General features: G+C 26.0%; 3 protein-coding genes across 7 annotated transcripts in view; all 3 read right to left on the reverse strand.

Annotated features, from left to right (window-relative positions):
* The window catches only part of LOC122510817 (REPTOR-binding partner), a 33,298-nt gene extending 31,438 nt beyond the window's left edge, over nucleotides 1-1,860 (reverse strand). For 2 of the 4 annotated variants that reach the window (XM_043625727.1, XM_043625725.1), the window contains exon 1: nucleotides 1,671-1,860. In XM_043625727.1, coding sequence (XP_043481662.1) covers nucleotides 1,671-1,709 — 39 coding nt within the window. In that variant the 5' untranslated portion in view covers nucleotides 1,710-1,860. Of the gene's footprint in view, nucleotides 1-807; nucleotides 1,038-1,670 lie in introns of those variants that run through there. The other 2 variants (XM_043625728.1, XM_043625726.1) reach the window with 2 other exon arrangements.
* On the reverse strand, nucleotides 1,786-6,215 carry LOC122510816 (probable ATP-dependent RNA helicase ddx20). Its single transcript, XM_043625724.1, has 5 exons — nucleotides 5,845-6,215; nucleotides 5,060-5,683; nucleotides 4,544-4,768; nucleotides 4,158-4,362; nucleotides 1,786-1,945 (listed from the first exon to the last, which is right to left on the reverse strand). Exons 2-4 carry the CDS (start codon nucleotides 5,650-5,652, stop codon nucleotides 4,173-4,175), a joined length of 1,008 nt encoding a protein of 335 aa, XP_043481659.1. The 5' UTR covers nucleotides 5,653-5,683; nucleotides 5,845-6,215; the 3' UTR covers nucleotides 1,786-1,945; nucleotides 4,158-4,172.
* A 3,395-nt stretch (nucleotides 6,216-9,610) lies between these two features.
* On the reverse strand, nucleotides 9,611-19,109 carry LOC122510819 (ubinuclein-1-like). Of its 2 annotated transcripts, none has more exons than XM_043625730.1 (11): nucleotides 18,780-19,109; nucleotides 16,702-16,821; nucleotides 16,508-16,570; nucleotides 14,988-15,236; nucleotides 14,719-14,905; nucleotides 14,189-14,627; nucleotides 13,943-14,104; nucleotides 13,750-13,830; nucleotides 12,708-12,824; nucleotides 12,385-12,561; nucleotides 9,611-11,390 (listed from the first exon to the last, which is right to left on the reverse strand). In XM_043625730.1, exons 1-11 carry the CDS (start codon nucleotides 18,960-18,962, stop codon nucleotides 10,247-10,249), a joined length of 2,922 nt encoding a protein of 973 aa, XP_043481665.1. In that variant the 5' UTR covers nucleotides 18,963-19,109; the 3' UTR covers nucleotides 9,611-10,246. The 2 variants fall into 2 exon arrangements, with proteins under 2 accessions (XP_043481665.1, XP_043481664.1); XM_043625729.1 differs by having other exon boundaries at nucleotides 9,612-11,390; nucleotides 14,716-14,905.
* Nucleotides 19,110-19,257: the final 148 nt, after the last annotated feature.

Raw genomic sequence — 19,257 nt, forward strand, 5'->3', positions numbered from 1 at the left:
AAATGTTGTGTTTATGTCACCAAAAAAAATTGATAGAATTTAATTACAATATTAAATAATAATGAAAATAATTCAAAAATTATAATAAAATAATTATTTCTATTATTATTATTATTATTATTATTATTATTATTATTATTATTATTATTATTATTATATTATATTTATTATATTATAAAATGTAAAAACCCAATTCTTTATAATAAGAAAAAATAGAACAATCAATATTTCCCAGTGGAAATAGAAAGGCGTAATTGTAACATGCTTGTTTTGTTCCTTTTGTTAAGTTACTCTCATTTAAAGTCTACTGAAATACAATTTTATCATATTAAAATACGTCAGTTACATTCAAAGTGCTTGTACATTGTGAATATGTAATTTAAATTAAAAAAACGTACCTATTTATTGCTTGAAAAAATTTTTAAAGATAAAATTTCAATTACAATAAAAATAAAAATTAATATCTTTACTATAATGATAATTAAATGACGAAAATAATAGTCACAAGTTAATTATTCTTTAAATGACAATTTCTTTGAGAAATTAAAATATAGTTAGAATAATTACTAACAAATAGTAGATTATTCAATAATAATTTAAATTTGTAATTACTAACGACTAATATTAATAAAATAATAATAAAAGTATTAATAATAATAATCAACTGATTTAAATACGAAAAACAACGATTTTCCTCTTACAATAAAAACATAACCTCAATTCATGAGAAATTTTACGCTTTATACTTTAATTTCATCCATTTCATAAGTTTCCGCCATAAAATTAAATCTATAACAAAATAAATACCTTTTTAATAATCCAAAATTTCTTTTCCATAACATTTTCTTTCGTATTTTATTGAAACGATAAGGTTTATTCCTTTGTCACAATTGTTATGACTTTTATGTCACTTTCAAAGTTGTATAAATCAAAATTATTGTCCCGATCACGTGGAACATTAAATTGCACGAAATTGCAATAATTTGGTCACTTTGTCACTTTGTATTTCTCACCTAACGGAAGTTCAATAAAGCATCCAACAGGAAATAGAGATATTGACAATTTGGATAACATAACCTCAAAATGAAACTTTGTCCCGTTGGGAAAAAAAACTGGATATGCGAGTAAATTGTCTTGTTTGGACAAAATAGAAATTTGGAAGAAATAATTATATTATCCAAATTTGAAATAGAAAATACATCCCTGATTAACCACGTGATAAATCTTAACAAACTGGCGACATCTTAATGAAGGAACACGTAACAAAGAAATATTGGGAATGAGACATAAGGCGCCAACTTGTTGAAATTACTGAAAACGTGAAAGCTAGCTAAAAAGACAAGAAAAACACGAATAGTAAATAGCGATTCCTCCATTGCGCACCTTTCCCTTCTCCCCTCAACAATAATCCCCGTATATACACAACAAAGACGAAATGATTTGACATCCTGACGTCATATATATATGAAACAACGCCCTTTGTTTGGAAACACGAAAAAAATGGGAAAACAAATTAAACAACAATGCACTATGCAATAATGTATAAATTAATGACAATCATTTTCGCACGTGTCATTATATATTTATACCATAAATAACTGTTACCTACTTCTTTAGATTTTTCCCCCCCAAAATGATTGATTTTACTGTATGATATGTTTTCATCTTACCGTTTCATTCTCAACGATGCACATCTGTTCAACTTCCATGATTCCTCTCTTTTACAGTTGATTATTATTGCTTGTCGTTAACTTTTTGCAATATTATTTTACAATTTGTATATGAGAAAACTTTTACAGGACTTCACAACACAACGTGTATCTGTTTACAAACACTGCAAGGTCACTCAGCTGGCCGCAGACACACTATTGTTGAGAGAGTGGTGGAGTGCTTCTTCTTGCGTCATCACTCGCGACACTAGCGCCACGCGCGGCAAATTTTGAAACTAAAATTCAAATTTGAATTTCCTTTGTCACAATATTTTTATTATTTTTGAATTCATTATTATTAATTACAACTAATTGATAAATAATCGCAAATTGGGAAGTAATTTTGATAATTAATTTTTTTTTTAAATTTTACAAATTGCAAAAAGCAATCTGCTTTTTTTCTATTGGTTTCATTAAAATTAAACTTTAATTAACAAATTAATATAAATAAACTAAATACTTAAATGTTATTTATAGTCAAATATAAATGATATAAAAATTTTCTTGATTTGTAATTGTTTTAATAATAAATACAATAAAATGAATTTAATTAATTTTGCTATTGAAATTTAAATAGTAAAAATAAAAAATTAGTAAAAAATAAATAGTTAATAGTAAATAAAACTAGAATCGTCAAATTAAAAATCGTTGCATATTAAGAAAAATTGAAGAATAATAATTTTCTCAAAAATGAATTTAATTAATCTTGCTATTAAAATTTAAATAGTAAAAATTAAAAAATTTACACTTATGAGACTAGTTTTTTTTTATTTTTTATTAGCTATCTGTATTTATTTCTTTTTTTCTTTTTTTATTAATAATTTATTTTCAGAAGCTGTAACTATTGATCAGCTCACCTTAACACTAACAGATAATTGTCGTGTAAATTGTTCCAATTACTGAGAGAAGATAATTACAAGATTCAAATCTCTGATAGTATCAGAATATTGATTTTGAGAGAACATTTTCATGGTTCATAGCAGAGGTACGATCAAATACTCTATACTATAATTTAGAGGAAAATTATTCAACTGTATTTTTTCACTCAATTTAATTGAAACAATAGACAATCTTCTAATTAGTAAAAATGTCCCTGAAGTAAACGTCAAAATAATTCTTCTTTTTTTTTAAAACATTTTTTAAGTTATTTCAATCATGGACAGATTAACAATAAAAAAATTTTTCACATTTAAATACAAACAAGTTTTTCAAAATTAATTTTCATTGAATGGAAAAAAGGTGTTAATTTTTTGATTAATTTACAAATTTTTCGAAAATAAACCAAAACTGTGACAATTTGGAATGAATAATGATGAAATTGATCATGAATTCGATTGGATTGTGAGAACTTGCTTGAATGGACTCAATATATTTATTACGATGCTTCATGTGGGTATTTCTGAAAATATGAACTATGAAATATTTACTTTTCCTGGTAAATATTTTTTCAAATTACGTTTCGAATATTTTTTTTTGATATAATTTTTATTTGGTATTATTTATTTTAATTTAGTTGTAATTATTTTTATTACGACTGTGATTGGCATTTTTATTACCACTGTGATTGGTATTTTTATTACTTCTATTTATATTATTATATAGTATTATTTTTATTGATACTTTAAATTATTTTTTATTATCAGTGGAATAATTAATTTTATTTATTATTTATCTTTAGTATTATTTATTATACATAGTTCTTGCCTTTCGGCTTTGAACGAGATTTTTTTCTTATTTACTTATTTATTTATTATTATTTTCATACATTACATTTTTTCTTCATTTATTATTATTTTCGTTCATTTATTTTCTCTTTTTTGATTTATTTTCTTTTTTTTTATTTATTATTTTTGTTTATTTATTGTATTTATTATTGTACTTTTGTTGATTAGTAATTAGTAATTAATAATTAATTTTAATCACATTTTTTATAGAATTTTTGGTTTATCCGCTATTTATGACATTGATTGATTATATCATGTACAGTAGTATATGAAGTGAAAAATTTACAAGTCACTGAAAGTAACAAATAAACTGAATGTAATAATTAATATTTTGATGAAACAATAAATAGTGAGGACAATTAAAAAAGTCAGTTAAATTAATCGGAACTTTAGACGAATTTTATTAAAGGTACGATCCTTAATCTTTATTTAATAATTTAATTTTTTCATTCGATTTTAATTCGTGGCGCTCACATTTAATAATAATTATGTTTATTTACTTAAATTAATTAATTTAATTATTTAATTTCATCTAATTATTTTAATTTTTCGAATTTATCTAATTATTTGAATTTATTATTTGAATTTATTTGTTTCATAAAAAATTTATTTATTTAAAAAAATTTCTTTTTCTTTTTTTTTTTTGATTAAAAATATTTTTATTGTATTTAATAGTGAAAGATCTTGGAAATTTATTAAAAATAACGTATAAATCTTTTCTTACGTTTGACATTAATTTCTAATATCTTCCATAGTAATTTTGATAGAAATTATTTGGTAAATATTCTTTCTCGTATCCACTCGAATATTTAGTATCATAATCGTCTCTGTAATAATCCGTCCAAGTATCATCGGATCCATCGTAGTATCGTCTCATGGCAGGATAATAATGATCATCATTATAGTAATTACGTTGATTTGAGTAATATCTAGAACAAGAAAGAAAATTAATATTAATTTAAATTAATAAAAATTAAATACCAATTTCTTTATCAATATTTTACGAATTTTAATAAAATTCTCTAAATCTTTCTAAATTCTTCAAATCTATAAAAAAAAATTTGTACACTATTTTAGAAATACTTTTTTGTCGAAAGAAAATTAAATTACCCTGTATCGTATAGATTTCGAGGATAATAAGCATTATAATGAGGATTTTCATGAGGGTAATATTCGTTAGGATAATAAACATGGGGATGTTCTCGGCGATAGTAGTAGATCTCATTTCCATTATGATCATAATATCTTCCTGCTCCATCGTGATAGATTTTTCTCCTATCGTCATCGTAGCGACTGTTGTCATACCCTCCAGCGTAATTGTACCGATTCTTCTGTCTGTAATGTACACAAAAAAAAATTAATTAAAATTTCACTTAAAAAAATATTTTCCTATTTGAAAGAATAACAAAATGTGAAGATATCAATCAGTACAAATTACCTTCACATTTCTGTTATTAAGAACAAGAGAATGATAAAGTTATTTCTATTAAAAAAATAGAATTTTAATTACATACTTAGAAATTACTTAATAGAAATTAAACTTTCTTTTTTGTCTCTTGAAAAAAGGTAATAAAAGATTTTTCGTAAATAAAATTAAGATGAAAATATTGACTCAAAATTCTTTACCCTTTTCCCTTGTCATAAACGCCGTGATTGGCATTATTCTTGGAAGTTAAAGCCCTGTCGTGAGCGTCATCCTTGTAGGAATCCTCGGTCTTCTCATATTGTTGACCATTACGTCCTTTATAATCCTTGTGGCCTTTTTGATTATCACTGTCCTCGTAGTAACTCGAATTATCACTGGATTCATCCTTGTGATATTTATTGACAAAACCACTTCGATGATAGCCCTTCTTCTCCTGTCCTTTGTCATGTTTCTCATGAGAATGTTCACTTTGATCGGTTTTTTTCGATTCACCATCAGATTGTCGAGCAATTTCGTGACCCTTTGTCACTGAATCCTTCTCATCGAAATGTCCCGATTTTTTCTCCTCCTCATGTGAATTGGACTCCTTTTTTTCTGACTCGGCACTATCCTCATTGTGACTACTCCCCTTATCACGAATAAGATATTCAGATTCACTTCCACGATTTGTAAAGTCCTTAATTGACGATCCTTTCTCATTGTCCTTCACATTGTCCTCAAGATCAGAATGAAAATTTGTACAATTCACAAATGAAATTAGAAGAGAAATTGTACAAATCCAGAATATATCCATTGATTTTCCTTGATTTCCCCAATTCTCCTATCTTGAAAATAAAAATTAAAAAATTATTATTAGTCAATTTTCCAGAAAATGATAAATTTAATTTTTTGGTTCACGTTTTCTTTTAACTTTTTAAATTTATCATTTTTGAAAACTAAAATTATTTCACTCTCAAGAATAGTGAAAAGATAATTAGCAACATACCGAAACGTAGTTATAGAAGAATCTGCAGATTTCCTCGGAGAAAATCGCCTCTTGTAAGTGTTCGAAAATCCTTGTAAAAGCGACAAAACGAAATACATCCTGTTCTCAAGAGAGCTAAAAAGAGTTAATTTACTCCAGAAAAAAAAGAAACACAAATCCGTGAAGAATATATCCTTTTTTGAAAGCTGTAAATTCAATTTCAAATTATTTCTTCGTGGTCGAGGTTCTTTTAAACGCCTCACCGAACATAACAATGACATGTTGCATTACGTCAATTTCCCAATTTCCTCAAATATTTAAATAACACTTTTCGAGAAAAAAAAATCTTTTTCTCTAAACAAAATTGTTTTTGAATAAAAAGAAAATTTCCCTTACCAAGAAAAAAATTCTGAAAAAAATCTCTTTTTGACAAATTTATTTCTGAAAAAATTTCTCTTAACAGTAAAAAATTATCATTCGAAAAATTTATCTCTCGAAAAAATTTTCTTTTGGAAAAAATTTATGTTCGAAAAAAATTCTTTTCTTTTGCAAAAAAAAAATAACCCTCGCCTTATCCACATTTTTTTCTCATCAATAAAAGAACTTGTTTATATAAAAAAAACTTTATTTAAAATCTAGAAACGTCTGGCGACATAGTTACAAGTACTTTTTCAATGGAACCAGTGAATTAAAATTCCTCAGCAAAAAAAAAAAACAATATATACTCAATAACGTTTGCTATTTTTTCACTAATATAAAATAACTGTTTAAAGTTACAAAAGAAAATTTCTAAAATTAAGAAACCAGTATTTTTATTTTTTTTTTAAACGCAAATAAAGCGGGGACTAGAGTTGGCAAAAGGTAAAGAGTATATATAAAAATATTCAAAACTTATATTTTATGAAACCTCAATCAAACACAAATTGATCGAGAATAGTAGGTACAAGATGACTGTACTCGTGACTAAGTTTCGTCATAACGTTTAAAAAAAATGAGGAGAATGGGAGACAAAAAAAATTTTTTTTTGGGGCCGATAATAGTCGGTTACTTATAACGCATTATATGATACACAATATCGTAGTCACTTAATAATATTAATTTTTTTTTTGCTGCAACAGCAAGCACTCAAAAAAAAATATACTTGTTATTCACGCAAACAATGAACTCGCACGTACTTTAAACATTCTTTAAACATTATTTTTTTCCACACGAAGCAAACGATATTTTTTAGTTTCTGCATTTTCACTTGTAATTTAATAAATTAGATGTTTCACATTCAATAAAACAGATAATTTCATTGACAAAAATTTAACGAGAACTTTTTTATTACAATGTTACTTAGTTATTTACAAAAAAAGAGAAAAATATGAAAAATGAAAAAAAAAAATAAAAAATGAATAAAAAACAAAAAATGAAAAAAACCTAAAGGTTATAAATTTAATTATTTAATAATAGCGATTTACTCTTAATAAATTATTCAAAAGTCGAATTTAAATAAATTTAATTTAATTTAATTAAATTTAATTTAAATAAATCGAAGATCTACAATTGCCAAAAATATTCTTCGAATTAATAAATAATTAAAGCAGTATTATTCTCGAAATAATTGAATCGTCAATTATTGACATGAAATTATCTGTAAAATTATAAAATGTAACGACTGCAATTAAATCACGTCTCTTAATGCAACTGAGAAAAGTTCAGTTTCTGTTTTTAAAGTCTAGCTGCACGTCGATATCGAGTCGAATTAAATATTCAAAAAAAAAGAAACGATCATTATCAACAAAAATCGTCGCACTTATGGGCAGTGATGAATTGAAAAACATTCTCTTTGATTTTTGAAAGTTTATCAACTACTTGAAGAAAATGACTCGAATTATAAAAGTGCTTATTAATTTCTCCATGGTAAAAATGTTAAATTAATTTAGTAAAATAATTTCTTTGATAATTTACAAAAACACTAATTCAATTAATAATTCAATAAAATACAAAAATTCGTTGATATTATTAGTAAATTAATGATTTAGTTAATTGGTGAATTAATAATTTACTGAATCATTCATCTAAATAAACATTAAATTATTAATTTAAAAAAGTATTGATTTAGTAAATTAATAACTTAGTAAATTATTTGTTTCGGACATTATTAATTTAGTAAATTATTTATTTCGAACATTACAACTTTAGTAAATTATTTGTTTTGGAAATTACTAATTTAGTAAATTTATAATTAATGAAATTATTTGTTTAGAAAACTATTAATTTAATTAATTATTAGTTCACTAAATTATTCATTTAGGAAATTATTAATTTAGAAAATTATTAGTTTAGAAAATTATTAATTCAGAAAATTATTAATTCAGAAAATTATTAATTTAGAAAAATATTAATTTAAGAAATTGACTTGAAATGATAAATTTAGTTAATTATCAATTGAGTAAATTATCAATTTAGTTAATCATCAAATTAGTAATTTACCAAATTATCAATTAAATTAATCATTAAATAATAAATCACCAAATGATAATCGATCACTAAAAATGTCTTTTTAAATATAATAAATATAAAACAATGATAATAATTAATATTAGTAATAGTTGTAATAATAATAATAATTCCTAAAGAAATTAATTCCAAATATTAAAAGTCTTATAATAATGAAAAATTTCAATTTGAATGAATATAAAATATAATTTAATTTTCTTTGGCAGTTGGAAAACTTTCGAAGTGCGGACTATTTAGCCGATTTTAAATTTGTTTCTTTTCTTTAATTTCATACTCTAAGCAGTGTGTATGTGTTTCTATGTGTCAAAACTATCACAAACAGTCTGTTGCTATTCGCATTATAAAATGTACTTAATTAAGGGTGGCCTTTAAAAATGTTTTCTACAAAAATAATTTTCTCTAGTACATTATTTTCCTTCCATATTATTCGTTTACTGTTTTTTTTCAGATTTTTGTTTCTGAGATACACTTGTATCTTATAAAAAAATAAATTTTTAGTTTTGATTTCAGTTCTTTTTTTTCTATACAGAACTGGGCAATTTAAAAAAGAAATTGTTCAACAGTTTCTGCTTTTTTAGAAACTTTTCTTCGTCTTTAAATATTTTTTTTGTTTCAATTTTTATGTAATTATTTTTTCTTGCTTTTTATTTCCTTTTTCTTACTTCTTTTTTTCTTTAATTTTTTTTTTGCATAATTATTTTTTATTTAATTTATTTCGCTTCACTATTTTTTGATTTATGTTTTTTTTGTCTGATTTTTTTTTGCCCTATTTTTTGCATTATTTCTTCTAAAAGTTTCAATCTATTGGGTCTTTCATAAAATTTCGATTAATTTTTAAAAAATGCAATCTTTTCAACAAAATAAAATTTTTCCCGTTTTTGTTCATTTTTCTCTCAAATAAATTGAAAATAAATAAATATTTTAGTGTGAAATTTGAATTTCACAGATAAAGTGTTACACACAAATTTAACGATTAAAAAATGAGATAAAAATTTGTATTGCAATAATCAGTTCTTAAAAAAATTTTTTTTGTTCAAATGCTAAAAAAACAATTGAAATCCAATATTTTTTTGTAAAATTTTATAAAAATGTTATTTAAGAAATAATTGAACGAACAAATGGAACAAAAGTCAGTCCATCTTTATAAATAAACAAACAATTTAGATTTAATTGGAAAATTTTTGAATATTCGAACTTTTTAATTTTCGAATCATTGGAAAAAAATAGAAAATCAAAAATTTTATTTTCAAAAATGTTTATATTTCTATAATAAATAATAATGGTTAATAATATTTAATCATAAATTAGGTTTGATAATTAAATAATAATGTTGAAAATAAAATTAAAAAATTTTTAAATATTTGATAAAAATGGAATAAAATTTTTTACTGTCCGTCCAATTTTTCCTCTATTATTGAAGCCCAGTTCTGATTCTACAAAACCGAAAAAAATACATCTAGTATCAAAAATTATCTATTCGCTAAATAAGGTAAAAAAAAGCCAAATAAAAAGTAGGCCACCCTCTTCTTGGAAATAAACGCCAGTACGTTTAGCGACGTTATTTTCATTATCGTAACTTGATAATTTATACTTATTCTGTACATGTACGTTCGTATACACTACATTACTCAAATAGATACATACATACTGTACATGTATTTTTATGTACAGATTTTGGCGAATTAAAAATACTCGAATGTTTGTATCTCGTGTGAATTTGATGAGCAGTAAAACCACACTTAAAAAATAATTATTAACTTGAAACCCACTATCCATTCGATCTCAATTTGAATATCGTTCTTGTTCAAAGAGGATTAATTCATTCTTTTAAAGAAAATTTTCAACAAAAAAATGGAAGAACAACTCTTTCTTTCTTTTCTTTTTTTTCGACAATCAAAAATCAATTCTTCTGCATAATTCACCATTGATTATCCTCTTTCGATATTCTATAGTTGTTATCATTTTTACTATATAAATTGTATTGAATGTCATTTTTAATGGACTTGGAAGCGCTGCTACCGACTGAAGAATTTGTTGGCGAATTATTCAATACTTCTTGTAATTGTTGAATTGAACGCATAACCATTTGAACATCGTCTTTCTCTTGATCACTAGCTGGTGTTGAACCCAATAGATCATCAATACTAATTGCTTCTTTTTTCTCTGGTAAATCATCATTAATAATCTGACTAAGATAATTTGTTGCCGCAACTGTTTCTTCAATTTGTTTTTGTTCTTGTTCAATTTTTTCCTTATCACTTTTACTCTCTCTCTTTCTTTTCTTTGTCTCATGGGTTTTTTGATGTCGACCATCATAATAACGCTCTTGTTTCTTCTCGCTTTTATTTAAATAATCCAAATCATGATCAACGTCAGTTTTACGATTATGAATTGTTTCAATGGCGGCATCTTGAAGTACACGTATTGGCATTGAAACCATAACGGAATTTTGATTATTTAAATCCTGACGGGAATGATAATGGCTTTGTTGCGATATGTTTGTTGTTGCTGCTGCTGTTTCATTATGTGTTGCTGTTATTGTTGTTGTTTCAGAGAATGGAATAATTGAGACAGTGTCTTTTTTTATATCGTTGGTTTTTATTGTTATTGGTTTTTGATAATCAACGGGTGTTATTGATAGGGAACTATTACTGGTGAGATCCATGGGATTGAATTTTTCAATATTATTTGAGGGCTTCGCCAATAATTGCGCGGTAGGCACGACGGTTATTTTTCCGATAGGCACGTTAGGAGGAGTCGCGTTTTCTGTTTGTTTATTTATTGTGAGACTACTATTATTCTTTTCTTTATGCTTCGAACTGATTTGCTTTTTTTCATTATATGAATCATTGGATTTTGTTATTGTTAAATTGAGCGAATTTTCCGTCGAATTTACCTTATATGAATTGGAAATTGTTTTCCCTTTATCAAATGCATGATGTGATGATGTATTATTTGCAATAGTTTCCGATTTTTGAGTATTATTAACACTACCGGAAGCAATGACAATGCAGTTTGATGAAACACTCGTGTCCTTTGATTTCTTTTGCTTCTTCTTAGGGCTAAAATCAAAATAAAATTTATGTAATTCTTTTCTCTAACATTCAAAATATATTAGAAAAAAAAAAATAAAAACGGCTAAAATCCTTTTCATTAACATTTAAATTTAATTATTAAAAACTTATCTCTTAAATTTATTTTATCAAAAGAATGTTAGTATTCTTTTTCTTTTTCTGTTTTTATAATTTTATCTTTTATTCTCATATTCAAACGTCAGTGAAAAGAAAAAAATAATATTTCAAATATTTTTTGCAAAAGGTTTAACTTAAAAGTAAAAAAAAATTTTTTGCGAGAGGTTTAATGTCAAGGAAAGTAGGTGAGTGTATGAAAAAAATAAAACATAAATTATTTATATCAGAGAAATTTTTAAATTTTACAAAATAAATATTAAACAAAAAATTTTTGAACACATGTAGTATATAAAAAAAAATAATAATAATAATTAAAAATAAACGACAATTTAAACACAAAAAAAATATTCTAAATACTTTGAAAGCCAATTCAGGTATTTTAAAGCGTATTCTCGAAGTTCATAATTCGTGAAAAACTATTTGATAGAAATTACATTCGTCATAACAAAAAATATTAGATTTTAATTTAATTCTATGAATAATAAATTTTTTTTTTCAACGCCTCAACATTATGTAAATAAGACGTTTAGAAGTAATGATCCTTGTTAGCATGAAATTCTAATGATCCGAAAAAAAATCACCTCCTAAAACACATAATATAAGAAACAAAAAAATAATGATAATAAATGAATGTTTGCATAATTGCCAAAACTAAAAAAACAATGTTTTTTAAAAGCACTTCATTATAAATATGCTAAAAAATTATATTAAATTTAACATTCAATTTCTAGAATTTTCACTTATTTTTACATAAACATTTTTTTTGGTTTTTAGAATAAAAACAAAAGCAAACAATATTTTGTTTTTAAAGATCTCAATTAACGCTTCATCAATGGCAAATAAGTATTAATTAAAAAATACTTACGAAACAGTGCCAGTAGCACATTGTAAAAGATTTTCTAATTTCATCCAACCTTCAGGCCAAAGAGGTAACACATCCGTCTCAAAAAACGTTGCGATAAAAGTATCTAAACTTTCTTTCCTCGTTCTCGAGATTTTGAAGTAACTTTTCCTGCTGCTTGCCATTTCTCGCACAATGTTTCTACAAGAAAAGAAAATAGAAAATTTAAATATTTTCCAAGCAATTATTTTTCCTTTTTTTTAAATTAATAATAAAATAAAAAATACAACATTAATAGTAATTTCACGGAATTTTTACTACTAAAGACAATGAAAAGTTTATATTACATGCTATCATCGTTCCAAGGAAACTTTTTCTGTGGCATTTTGTCTGAATTTTTATTTACACCTCCATCAGCATCATTTTGATCAGATAAAGAATCTCTGATTGGCGACTGAAGATTCCTGAAAATAAATTAATGAATTAAAATTTATAATCTACAAAAAATGTAATTGAAATAAAAATTAATGAATGAATCAGACAAAATTCGTCGATTCGGTAAAATAATGTTTATATTTATAAACTTTATTTATTTACTTTTTATTATTAATTTACAGTTTAATGATTAATTAACTGTTTGATAATTATTAATTTACTGTTTGGTAATTATTAATGTAATTATTAATGTATTAATGTAATTATTAATAATTATTATCTTACTGTTTAATAATTATCAGTTTATTATTTAAATACATAATAATCGTCGAATTTAGTCTCTAATTTCTAATAAATTGAATTTGCAATAAAATTCTGAGTAATACTATCGAAGATGAAAAACAGAATTAAATTAGATACTGATGATAAAAAGCCCCGATTTTTCTGTACAATTTTGATTTTTACTATGTAATAAATTATTTTTTTTAATAGAAATTCTACATAAAAAAAATTGGAAAAATATGTCACGAAAGTAAATTACAGAAAACGTCTCGAAATTTATACACAATGAAGAGTTATTTTAAATATTGATTGTTAGTTCAAGCATGAATAAAATTTCAAATTACGAGCGATAGAAAATTGGAAAAGATGTTAAAATAATAAAAATGGAAATTAGAATGAAATGTATTGGAACGTGAAAATAAATTTTCCTTTAGGGGCACCTTACCAACAGTATCGATAAATATCCCAGTATACTTGAGGGCTGAGAAATAAAGAGAAATTTTTGTTCAAATAAAATCTTTTTTCAATCCTTTTTTCAAAAAAATTAATTTCATATTTGCAATTTTCGAGAAAAGAAATGTACTTTTTTTACAGAATGTTTTTAATAGTTGAAAAATTTAATTCAAACTCTAAATCGAAAACTTTCAAGTAACAATAAAATAAAATACTCACTTATCTTCCATTATCCTCTGGCACTCTCTTTTATATTTTACCTCAGCCGCTGGCATAACTTGATCAATTATCGACTTTAACCTGAAACAATACAATTCTTTTACGAACATCGTGAATGTGCAAACTTATCCCGAATACAATATTTATATTCAAAATTTTCCATCTTCATTCAATAATAATTATCTTAACTTACTTTTCCAACTGGGATTTAACACGACCTCTTTGATACTGCATATGCATTTTTTTGGCCCGATTAATAAGTGTTGTTTTAGTGCAAGGTAAATGATGCGCTAAGTGTTTGTAGGTCAGCTGCCTTACGCTATTTGTGCCTATTACTCGAAGTTTACCCTCTAAGCTGAAAAGAAAATACAAATTTTGAAACATTTCTTTTTAAATTTTTTTTAAAATAAGTAACAATAAATTTAATATAAATTCTTACCTGAAGAGAAGCGTACTAACGTTTGGAGAGAAAAATTTACTCTTTCCAGTTGCTTGTTTAGCGAGAATTTTTAAATTATTACAAATTTCTTTAACATCATCGGGAAGGCAATCTGGCAAAGGACACTCTTGTTTATCTAGTTCCTCGCAATCGGACTCAGTTCCAGGAGCACCACGTGACTTTCCAGAATCCGAAGTTTCACGACTCGATTCATCAACATCAACATGTGAGGCATTAACTACACTTTCAATAGCGTTGTCAATATTAGTATCCTTTTTTACCTCCTTTACCTCCTTTACCTCCTTTTTTGAATCAAAACCATTGCTCGATACTTTTTTCACAAATTTTTTCACATCAAATTTTTTCTCTCCTGTTGTTGTTGTTGTTTTCGTACGTTGAACATCATTTAATTTTGTATTCTTTTTCTTTTCCTCTGATTCTAATTGAGATAAAAAAGAAAAGGAAATAAATCAAAAATAAAGAACTAAAACATCAAATATTCTTTTTAATATAAAATCAATAATTACCACCATTTGTTTCTTTCTCTGACTTGTCAACTTTACTCTGCTCTGTATTCTTTTTAACTGACTCAGACTCTCGAGTATTTTGTGAACTATTATTTTGAATCTCCTCGGACTGATGATTTAGTTTCTTCTTTTTTCTAACCACATTATCATTATTAGATTTCTTCTCAACAACTTCTTCCAATTTTTGTTTCTGAAAATAGAAAAAAATTCATTTTTGTGTCTTGATTTAAAAACAAAATTAATAAATGATGAATTTGAAGACAATTTTTTACCTTTGCAGGATGTTCTCGAACAATTTCTTCTCCTTCTTCACATTCTGAGGAAGAATTTGTACGTTTATCTGATCTCTTGGGTGTATCTTCTTCATCTTCATCGTCTTCACTACTTTCATCGTCGTCATCGTTATAATTTCGAACATTAAAGACAGTATTGTTGTTGGCATTTTTGAATTCAAGAGCTCCACTATTAATATAGAAGCCTCCATAAGCTGTCGTTACCTCATCGGGTACAATTTCATCGTACTGTACAATTACAAAGAGAAATTATTAATTCTAATCAAAAACTTTTTTGAAACTTGATATTTATCAATGACGACAGACACTTATAAATAGTTCAAAAATACAAAATATTAAATAAAATATTAAATTTTAATTCTTTCAAAGAAATTTGATTAAATGTATTGTTACTAAATAATTAATGAAAATCAAGCCTCGGATCGACTTTAAGGTGTCAAAAAAAGAGTCGGTTTTGTTGATTACAAATACAGAACAAGTCGAAAAAGTCACTTATTTTATTCAGTGTAGTCAGAAAATTTCATTTTGTATTTTTCTAAACTTTTACTGATTTCTAAATTCAATTAACTTCAGAACTTCAAATAATTTTTTTGGGAAATATTTAAATTTCGAAATAATTGAAATTTGGTAAAATTTTTTGAAAATAGTTGCAATTCTTTAGAAGAATTTTTAGAAAATATAAAGAAATAATCAATTTTTTGAAGAATTTTAATTATATTTACGACCATGATTTCTCCGAAATTTTAATAAGTTTGAAAAAGTAAATTCTTATACATTTTTATTTATTCTGTTCAAAGATTATTGAATCTTAAAAAATTACGATAAAATAATTCAAAGAATTAGTTTTAAAAAATATTTTAATGTCATTTTTCGAAAATAATTGAATTTCTTAAAAAAAAATTTACTATTTAAAAAAACTAATGAATTTTTTGATGAATTTTAATTAAAAATTTTGAACATGATTTTTTTTTCTCCAAAATGTTAAAAATAATAAATTCTAAAATGTTATTTTTTGTATGTATTTGATCATTTGATTTTTCGGAAATATGTAATTGAGAATAATGAAAATATTGAATTTTCCAAAATTAGAAGCTAATTTTCATTTTTAAATTTACATTTAAAGGTTTTACATTAAAATTTTTGATATGTACTTCAATCATTTTCAAAATTTGCTATTAAAATTCTTTAAAAGTTGATTTACAAAAATTTTAATAAAATACTTGAAAGAAATTAATTATTTCCAATTTACAAAATTTCAATTATTCAAAATATTCCAAAAATATGGTATTTTGTTGCAATATTTGGAGAAAAAGTCGCAATTTTTGAAAATACAGAAAAAAGTTTTAATTTTCCTAATTTCCTTGACAGAAATTTTTTTTCCTGTCATTTCCTTGAGTTTGCTGACAAAACTTTTGTTTAAGTCGAAAAAAAGTCTAAAAGCTCGTACTATCTGAGACCTAAATTTTTTCTTAAAAGTAAATTTAAAAAAAAAAACTTACAGCATCCGTGTTATCGATGAAAGAATCATTTTCATCGTAACCGGCACCCAAATCCGTGTAACCCTGTAATAAAATTTATATCATGAATATTACTGAATTATTTTGAATATAAAAATTCAAGAATTAAAATTACAAAATTAAAAATACAAAAATTCAAAAATTTTCTTCGAAAGAAGTAAACTTTTTAATCTTACATATTTGGCTTCGAATTTTTTCGCCATCTCTTTGAGATTATCCTCATCGTCATCATCATAGGGATCCAATCCATTCGTAGTGTGATTATTTTTTCGTTTATTCTCCTTAATTCGCTTTTTCTAAAAACAAAAATTATCCAATTAAAAAAATTGCAAAATAGCAAATAAATAGAGGAATAAAGTAGCTAAATAAATGAAAAAAGAGAACAAAATAAAAAAAAAGAGAAATTCAAATTTAAAAAATAAAAAAAAAATTCTGTTAATAATAATAATTATTAAATGAGAAATTGCAATATAAAAAAGATGCGAATAAAAAAGAGGAAACGAGTGAGACGCGAAGGTAGGTGTTGGATGTTTTAGAGAAGAGAACGCTTGGGGGTGTTGTGGGGTGGGTGGTTTAGGGATAGACGGTTAGGGGCGAAGGGGGTGGTGTAATCATCCAAGGGTACGCAAAGTGTCCATCGGAACCAGGAGCGCACGACTATATACGATTTTGCGCGACAGTCTACACAAATACCAATCGAGAAAAGCTATTTTGTCCCCCCCCCCCTAACTTTGAGTTAACTTCTTCCCTAGAGAAGCTCTGATTCTGTCCACTTCTGATCTCCTGTTACTAGGTCCTTAGAATGATAACGCCTGATGTATATAAAAAAAATAACAAAAAATAGCAAACATTTTTCCCTTTCCCCCCTAAAAAAAATAATTTTTCTATTTCTACCAACACTATCAGAAATAAATTAAAATCACAATTATTACAAAACAAAATCAGTAAGCATATGGAAAAGAAAAATAGCACGTGACCTCAAATAATATATGAAATGGTGGATGGCTACACAATAACCGTCCATATACACAAAAAAAAAACCGAATAAGAACGGAAGAAAAAAAAAGGAAGCTGTCGGCGACAGTCGGGATCAATATCCATCAGTATAAAGATGCGTTCAAGAAAATTCAACACAGAAATGGATTTAAACCTGTTCTCGGCAGTTACTTTGTTTGGATGAGCAAATCCCCCTCCCACTATGATTTGATGCCAATTCCTAATAAAGAAATGCAAAAAAAAATGAAATATAAAAAACAATTCTTGTATTAAGAATCTCGACGAGAGGAAAAGCAAAAAAACCGAAAGGAATTTTCTTTATTAAAAAAAAATGGTTAATTTGGAAAATTTCAATTAATTAATTAATTAAATAATTTAATTACAATTTGGGAAAAGTTTTTGCAGAATTTGGATAAAATTGAAACACATGTTTGGATTATGGTATAAATGAAACGTGCGCGAACGTGTCGCTGCTCGCGTTTCTACACACGGATCTTTGTCCTTCGAATTAAAAAGAAAGGCATAATGGCAACGACGATAAGATGTTAGCTTCGACTGCGATTTATAAAAGAGACACGAGAGAGACTCGATCCTATATAAAATATATTTTGGGGAAAATGAAAAAATATGTCGCAGTTTATGAGTTAGATTTTTGCAGGTTACTTCAATTCATTCAAGTAAAAAAAAATCCCCCACTGTTTGAGAATTAATCGTATTTTCTCTCGAGAAAATAAAAGAAAAAGAAATTAATTTTCTTAATATAAATTTGATTAAGTAAGAATGGTTGGCAGGTTATCTAGGTCTACGATCACCGAGCCTACCGCAACGTGACAGTACGTATGGTCTGCTCCGTATGGCAGACGAATGAGATTAGAAAGGTTTGCAAATCGATCACACTTATTTTCACATATTTTCATTAAAAATTGCAATTGGAGCATAGAAAAAAATAGATGTTTATTATCTGAATAAAAAAAATAGCTGCTATGACAGATCAATGCTACCCATGGGATTCACGTGGCTGATATGATTGTCGGCGAAAAATAATACACAAGGAAGTAGCCGACGCCTTCTTGTACAATCTTGCCATCGGAAAATTACGAAACTAGTCAACAGGGCTGGTTCCTGATTCTTTAAACAAAAAAATAATCAACCCGTCATAGTGCGATAGGAGGAGAATGAAAATTTGAATATCCAGGGAAATAATTGGACGTGAAGATGGGGAATGATTTTTTTCTGGTGATTAGAGACATTTACTAACCTCAGCATTTTTTAGAAGTTTAGTATAGCTGAACTCCGGACATCTCTCTTCATTAGGTTCCGGCAGGGTCAACGTAAAGCGGTGGGAGGGAAGGAGCTTCTTGTCCTTATCCTTCTTGGCGGCGTGGCCCAGGGAATCCGGAAACTCCAGGGTTTGCAAGGGAACCCGTTTTGGTTCTGACATTCTACATTTACACTAAACTCAACACGAATCACAGAAACACTTGCGCGAACTTGACAACATGCTTTTTTAAATGCCGCCCCAAATCCGCCACTCACACCGCGTCGCCATTGTCGCCATATTGGCTCGTGCTCCACTGTTTTGGTTTTTACGGCACACTTCCGCTACCTAGTGTCGCTTTTCACTATTAAAACTTGTGCGCATGCGTCGTACTATTCGCGCGAAATTCAAAATAACACTTACAAACTCAACATTTTAAATACATTTAAATAATTATTATTTAGATTTGTATCTTGTA

The sequence above is a fragment of the Leptopilina heterotoma genome, unplaced genomic scaffold, assembly GCF_015476425.1.
Source record: "Leptopilina heterotoma isolate Lh14 unplaced genomic scaffold, ASM1547642v1 Lhet_76, whole genome shotgun sequence".
In the NCBI taxonomy this organism is placed as follows: Eukaryota; Metazoa; Arthropoda; class Insecta; order Hymenoptera; family Figitidae; genus Leptopilina; species Leptopilina heterotoma.

Excerpts from the sequence above, each read along its gene's own strand:
- LOC122510816 (XM_043625724.1), bottom strand. The coding sequence starts at position 5,652 with ATGGATATATTCTGGATTTGTACAATTTCTCTTCTAATTTCATTTGTG. Across the intron at positions 4,769-5,059 it reads GTTTATGACAAGGGAAAAGG|ACAGAAGAATCGGTACAATT; the intron begins GTAAAGAATTTT and ends TGTACATTACAG. Across the intron at positions 4,363-4,543 it reads CGAAATCTATACGATACAGG|ATATTACTCAAATCAACGTA; the intron begins GTAATTTAATTT and ends TTCTTGTTCTAG.
- LOC122510819 (XM_043625729.1), bottom strand. The coding sequence starts at position 18,962 with ATGTCAGAACCAAAACGGGTTCCCTTGCAAACCCTGGAGTTTCCGGAT. Across the intron at positions 14,906-14,987 it reads TTCGAGAACATCCTGCAAAG|AAACAAAAATTGGAAGAAGT; the intron begins GTAAAAAATTGT and ends TTCTATTTTCAG. Across the intron at positions 14,105-14,188 it reads GTTAGTACGCTTCTCTTCAG|CTTAGAGGGTAAACTTCGAG; the intron begins GTAAGAATTTAT and ends TTTTCTTTTCAG.